At 34.8% G+C, this 7,356-nt stretch overlaps 1 protein-coding gene across 4 annotated transcripts in view; it reads left to right on the top strand.

The window, feature by feature from the left end:
- The window catches only part of DIAPH2 (diaphanous related formin 2), a 1,032,498-nt gene that overhangs the window by 232,423 nt on the left and 792,719 nt on the right, over window positions 1–7,356 (top strand). For all 4 annotated transcript variants that reach the window (XM_040467675.1, XM_040467674.1, XM_040467672.1 and 1 more), the window contains 2 exons: window positions 3,136–3,210; window positions 3,295–3,364. In XM_040467675.1, the coding sequence (XP_040323609.1) occupies window positions 3,136–3,210; window positions 3,295–3,364 (145 nt within the window). The remainder of the gene's footprint in view (window positions 1–3,135; window positions 3,211–3,294; window positions 3,365–7,356) is intronic.

The following is a 7,356-nucleotide window of genomic DNA, read 5'->3' as shown; positions in this document are numbered from 1 at the left end:
GTTCCATCCACGTTGCTACAAAAGGCCATATTTCATTTTTTCTCATTCTGAGGCAGATTTTAAATAGAGTCATCAACTGTATATTTATACCTCTAGATATTCCAATTAGTATGGAGTAACTCAGAGCTGAAATTTACATACTGTGAAAAATGTTCCACATGTACTTGCTTGGACTGAATCTCTGTCCTGTGGCAGTGGGAATTCACGGTATGGTTGAGGGGGTGTATAAAGCAATCTTGAATTTTGAGCCTGAGTCTTGCTTGAGAAAGGCAGTGTTCTATGTCAGTGGGTCTCAAAATTGAGCATCAGAATCACCTAGAGGTTTAGTTAAAACACGGATGGCTGGGCCCCATCCCCAGAGTTACTGATTTGGTGGGTCTGGGGTGGGGCCCACAGATTTGTATTTTTGACAAGTTCCCAGCTGATGTTGATGCTGCTGCTGCTGGTTTGGGGCACGTACCTTGAGAACCACTGATTTATAGTTACTTCAGGTGTAGTAGTATCAGCATTCTTGCCGATGTAGAGTAGCCAACATTTTGTTTTTAAACTGCTTCATCATTTCATGGCCACTTTTGTATTTGCTAAAATCAATATATTTATAGAGAGAGGGAGAGAAAGAGAGAAAGAAAAAGAAAAAACAGCATTTGGCTAAAGGCCACAAAGTGTTTAGTGCCTGAAAGAGCAATGATGCTGGCAAGAGAAAAAGAAAAAAAAAAAAAGATATGTTTAGCTGCATTCCCTTCCTTTTAACCTGTCGAGTGTCATCATGCTACATAATTATTTTATCCCTCTAGTATCAGGCTCCTTTTGGACTCCTATTCTGTCTACTTTAAAAGTCTTGAATATTCTAACTAGGCCTCCACTGCCCATTGGCCTAAAATATTCCGTTAAGACTTTTCACTGCCTAGTTTTTAATAAATAGGCCCTGCATCCTCACACTTAGGTTTCATGAGTATCCTATTTTTTTCAGACCAAGTAATTTCCACTGAGTTAAACCAAAGTACCATAAACCGCACAATTTGAAGAAGTCTGGGATGTGTGGGTGACTGATGTTAAGTGACCAGATATAAGTAATGTTCTTATACCAAACACTTTGCTAATCCAAGAAAAAAGTAACCAATAATTTTAGAATTACTGGGTGTGAAAAGAATATGAGTAAAATTTAGAATCTTGAAAAGCAATTTATAAGTATTAAATTTAAGGAAATCATAGATTATTTTATCTTCTTAAATGCCAAAGGAGATACCAAGGGCTGGGTATATAAATTTGTTCAGAATTTCTATTACTTTAAGTTTTCTGTAAGGGTATATTGTGCTGTAATATCTGCTGATATATTATTCTTAGAGCTGATGTCATTTTATTTTTCCACCACCACCCCACTGATTAGGGAGAGTCTTTAGAGAAAATGGCTGATTGTACTGATTGATTACATGCCTCAAATGAACAGTAGCTTGCTGCCAATTATCATTACAATGCCATATTGATTTTTTCTCATTTTCACTATGGAAATTAAAACAATTTGTTTAAAATGAACTTCCATATACATTGTGGATGTGATTGGTTCTGAATATTAGAGGCTAGATCAGAATATTGGGTCAAGGGACTTGAAATGTGTTGGGTAGTACAGAGGAAATTTTTGGACATATGACTGCTGATTAAGTGCAATCTAATCTTGCATTTTGTAAACTGAATAAAAGAATGATGCTGCAGAGACCCTAGTTGGGAGAGTCCTGTCACATTAAAGAAAAGGTAACTAGGGCTAAACTAGAATGTTATCAGACACAATGAAAAGGAGGGGAGGGGAAATATGTGGGAGTCATTCTACAAGTAGCATATTCATGACTGGATGACAGAAAGTCAAACCAAGCTGTACATGATCAGTCTTCCAGCCTTTTACCACACATGGGACTTCATTTGCTGCCATTCTTCCAAGACTTCTTATTCAGCTGCAGCCACACGGGTCTCCTCACAATTACTGGAATACTCAAAGCATACTAGCTACCTCCTCAGGACTTGATTTGTCCTTCATCCTTCTACTGTGAAAGTCCTCACTTCTTTGAAGACTCTGCTCAAATGCAACCTAATCAAACAATCTTTCCCTGACAACACATTAAAAAAATCACATCCTGGGGTGCCTGGGTGGCTCAGTCAGTTAAGCATCCGACTTTGGCGTAGGTCATGATCTCATGGTTTGTGGGTTCAAGTCCCACGCAGGCTCTGTGCTGACAGCTCAGAGCTTGGAGCCTGCTTCGGATTCTGTGTCTCCCTCTCTCTCTGCTCCTCCCCCGCTCATACTCAGTCTCTCTCTCTCCAAGAGAAATAAATATTAAAATTTAAATATAAATAAATAAATAAATAAATAAATAAATAAATAAATAAATGCTTTATAGCTTGATGGCAGTGCATATGAAACATTTGCATTCTGTGTCTCTCAAAAATAAATAAAAACATTAAAAAATATTTAAAAATAAATCACATCCTGGCATTCATTATTCCTTTTACTAAAGTTGATTTTTCTTCATAGCTCCAAACTACCGACATTTTATTATATACTTGTTTATCTGTTTATCATGTCTCCTTCTTTTTTGATAGTAAGCTACATGAGGGTAAAGGCTTAGTTTTGTTGCCTGTTATATCTCTATCACCCAGAACATGCATGGTGCTTAGTAGGTACTCAATAAATATTTGTGGAATGAATGAAAAGAATAAATACAAAGGTGAAAGAGATGGAGATCAAAAAATTATGCCAGTATTTCAAGTTTGAAGGATTCAAAGAATAGCAGTGTTATTAACAGAGTATGGAAGAGTGGAAGAAGATTTGATTTAGGGTAACAGAGATACAGGGGAAGATCAATTTGGCTTATATATGCCGACTTCAGTATCTGATGCTGGTGAAACAACCAAGGCATTACTGTGGAATAGGCAATCTAAAATGTGAAGCGAAGTCTGGCATTGAGGTAAAGATCTCTGAATCATCTTCATAGAGTCAATACTTATAGCAATGGAAGTAGAAAAAAAAAATGACAAGTGTTATAAAGACAGGATTATCAGATTTAAAAATCAAAATTTCATTTTGGATATTTAATGTTTTAAATATATAAATTATTTATACACATTTTTTTGATCATTTTATAGCTGGGTTAACAACTTTAGCCATGAAGGTCTCGGACTCTTATTGGATGTGCTGGAAAAGCTTCTGGACAAGAAACAGTAAGAATAAACATGAAAAAAAAAAAATCACCAAAGCGGAAATTTTTGAGCACAGTGTAACCTGTTTATTTCCCCTTTATTCAGGCAAGAAAACATAGACAAGAAGAATCAGTATAAACTTATTCAGTGCCTCAAAGCATTCATGAATAATAAGGTAAGTAGTATTTATTTCTGCCTGTGACAAAAGGTGAGAACTTGCCCAACAGTATATGGAAGTATGAAACTGACAAAATAGTAGGTGCTTATTCAGTTGTCAAAGGGTCTTTATGGTGCAAATCATAATAAGCTTCATTGAAATATATTTAAAAATATACTTTGCTTCACAAAATATTTACTGGTAGTTTTTTACAATTATGGAAACATAAATCTGTTCCCAAATTATATATATTTTTTTCTTTTATGGTTAAATGCTATGTGTTGAATACCAGTTTTTACAGAATTTTTATTCCATTGAAAAGGAAAATCCAAACGTATGGTTTGACTTGTGTGCTAAGAACCAGCAGAAAAGAACTTGTTTGCAATGGTGAAGATTTCCCTTCTTTGTTCAATTAATGTCAGTGAATTAATATACATAAAAGACATTTTAGGAAGATAGGAAGGTTTTTTTGTATATGTATAGCAGTTGCAATATGAGGGACTTTACAAATTCTAGACAAGGGTTTTTTTGTAACAGTAATCTTTGTACAGGTTATGAAGTTATAGTTATTTTTTCTATAAACTTTTTTGTTACTGTATTAGATTTGCTCTATATTCCTATAAGTAAAATACCACTAATTAATTAATTGTATAATTCTCTTTAGATGGTGTTTTTGATAATCTTAAGATATTTAATAGAAATAATTATAACAGTAACCAAAAACTGCACAAATGTGTAGCTATTACTATAATATAAATGTATAGCTATTAATAACTAATGCTATAAGATTCTTTAATCTGTAGTCTTTCTTAAACATATGGGATTATATACGATTATATATGTATATATTATGCACACATGTTAACAGGAAAGAACATCTGACATGTGTAGAAGATACTTGCTAGTTGACATAAGACTGCTGTATAGACTATACTAATTGTTCTGTTCCTGGAAGTCTCTTTCAGAAAGATTTCTATCAGCATTAATACAGAATTTCACAACTTTTGTACCCTTACTGTTTTGCAACAGATTTGTGCAGATTCTAGTCTCTTAACAAGACAGCACTAATGAACCTTGCATCTCTACAAATCAAGATAAATCTCTTTATTCAATTGAGAGAAACAAATAATAGAACAAAAACAGTACTAGAAATTGGGAGATATAGTACATGATTTACCAATAAGTTGAGTGGCATTTAAAAAATCATTTGAGGGGCGCCTGGGTGGCGCAGTCGGTTAAGCGTCCGACTTCAGTCAGGTCACGATCTCACGGTCCGTGAGTTCGAGCCCCGCGTCGGGCTCTGGGCTGATGGCTCAAAGCCTGGAGCCTGCTTCCCATTCTGTGTCTCCCTCTCTCTCTGCCCCTTCCCCGTTCATGCTCTGTCTCTCTCTGTCCCCAAAATAAATAAACGTTGACAAAAAAAATTTTAATAAAAAAAAAAAATCATTTGACTTCTCTGGCTATCAATCCCCTCATCTGTAAAAGTAGTTGTAGAACCCTTAGTTTTAAATTCTTATTGACTCGCATTGTCAACTCTCACAGATTCCCAGGATACTAAATAACTGTAATCAGGGTAGCAACTAGATAAATTCATAGTAGTGAGATTTCCTGTAGAGCCTTTTCCCACAAGGCATTAGTTGTTATGTCAAAACATAATTACTTATTACTTAAGGAGTTTGGCAGTTTTAAAAAACATGATGGCTTGACTTAGATTATTCTAAACTAACGTCAAGTTTTAGTTAGGACATTTTAATAACTTGCATATAAATGCTTAGGAAATGAATAAATGGTGGATCTTTTAAATTATAGGCATGTGAAACAATAGGTGTAAAGTACATATTCAAAATAAAAATATATGTATATGTTATATCTACTCCATGTGGAATAAATTATCATAGTCAAAGCATGACACTTGCATCTGAAATGACTTAAATTTCACATTTGTTGGACCCAAGAAGTTTAGATAGCTTTCTTCAACAACTCTTTTCCTTTATACAAAACATGTAATGATAGGACCATAATAGGATAAAAAAGTAACCCATTACCTCTTAGCTTCCATTGCTGTCATATTGCTCTTAAGTTTAGAGTGATGATTTCTTTTTTCCTCACATTTTTATTTAAATTCTAGTAGGTTAACATACAGTGCAATATTAGTTTCAGGAGTGGAATTCAGTGATTCATCACTTACACCTAGTGCTCAGCACCTAGTCCTCATCATAGCAAGGGCCCTCAACATTACCCATGACTCACCTAGCTCATTGCCACCCACCTCCCTCCATCAACCCTCAGTTTATTCTCTATCTTTAAGAGTTTCTCATGGTTTGTTTTGCTCTCTCTTTTCCCCCCTCCCATATGTTCATCTGGTTTGTTTCTTAAGTTCCATATGAGTGAAATAATATGGTATTTATCTTTCTCTGACTGATTTTGCTTAGCATAATGCACTCTAGCTCTATCCATGTCATTGCAAATGGTAATATTTCATTCTTTTTGATGGCTGAGTAATCTTCCATTGTATATATATATAACACCTCTTCTTTATCCATTCATCAGTCGATGGACATTTAGGCTCTTTCCATAATTTGACTATTGTTGATAGTGCTGCTATAGACATTGGGGGTGCATGCCCCCCTTCAAATCAACGTTTTTGTATCCTTTGGGTAAATACCTCATATTTCAATTGCTGGATTTTAGGGTAATTCTAAGTTTAAAATTTTTGAGGAACCTCCATACTGTTTTCCAGAGTTGTTGCACCAAGTTTGCATTCCCACCAGCAGTGCAAGAGGGTTCCCCTTTCTCTGCATTCTCACCAACACCTGTTGTTTCTTGTGTTGTTAATCTTAGACATTCTAGGAGGTGTGAGGTGGTATCTCATCATGGTTTTGATTTGTATCTCCCTGATGAAGAGAGATGTGGAACATCTTTTCTGTCAACCATCTTGGTGTCTTCTTTGGACAAGTATCTATTCATGTCTTCTTTGGACAAGTGTCTATTCATATCTTCTGCCCATTTTTCACAGGATTACTTGTTTTTGGGGTGTTGAGTTTGATAAGTACTTTATAGATTTTGGATACTAACCTTTTGTCAGATATGTAATTTGCAGATATCTTCTCCCATTCTGTAGGCTGCCTTTTATTTATTTATTGTTTTGATGGTTTCCTTTACTGTATAGAAGCTTTTTATCTTGATGAAGCCCCAATAGTTTATTTTTGCTTTTGTTTCCTTTGCATATGGAGACATATCTAGTAAGAATTTGCTCTGAGTGAGGTCAAAAAGGTTGCTGCCTGTGTTCTCCTCTAGGATTTTGGTGGTTTCCTGTCTCACATTTAGGTATTTAATCCATTTTGAATTTATTTTTGTATATGGTATAAGAAAGTAGTGTAGTTTCATTATTCTGCATGTTGCTGTCCAGTTTTCCCAAAACCATTTGTTGAAGAGACTTTATTCCATTGGTTATTCTTTCCTTCTTTGTCAAAGATTAGTTGACCATATAGTTGTAGGTCCATTTCTGGCTTTTCTATTCTGTTCCACTGATCTATGTGTCTGTTTTTGTGTCAGTATCATACTCTCTTGATGACAATAACTTTATAATAGCTTCATATATAGCTTTCTATTTCTTTTGTCATCTTCAAGTTCTTTCATAATGTAGGTGTTTTATAGTTTTCAGAGTACAATTTTTTCTTTTTACTTCTTTGGTTAGGTTTATTCCTACGTATCTTACGGTTTTTGGTGCAGTTATAAATGAGATTGGTTCCTTGATTTCTCTTTCTGCCTCTTCATTATTGGTGTATAGAAATGCAACAGATTTCTCTATGTTGATTTTATATCCTTCGACTATCCTGAAATTTGTTTATCAGTTCTAGAAATTTTTTGATGGAGTCTTTCAGGTGTTCTACATAGAGTATCATGTGGTCTGTAAATAGTGAAATTTTGACATCTTCCTTGCTGAATTGGATTCATTTACTTCCTTTTGTTTTCTGATTGCTGAGGCTAGGACTTACAGTACTATGTCA

The sequence above is a fragment of the Herpailurus yagouaroundi genome, unplaced genomic scaffold (assembly GCF_014898765.1).
Source record: "Herpailurus yagouaroundi ecotype Mexico unplaced genomic scaffold, PumYag 67556, whole genome shotgun sequence".
NCBI classification, from domain to species: Eukaryota; Metazoa; Chordata; class Mammalia; order Carnivora; family Felidae; genus Herpailurus; species Herpailurus yagouaroundi.
Note: the sequence above shows the minus strand (reverse complement) of the source record. Positions and strands in the feature narration are given on the sequence as shown.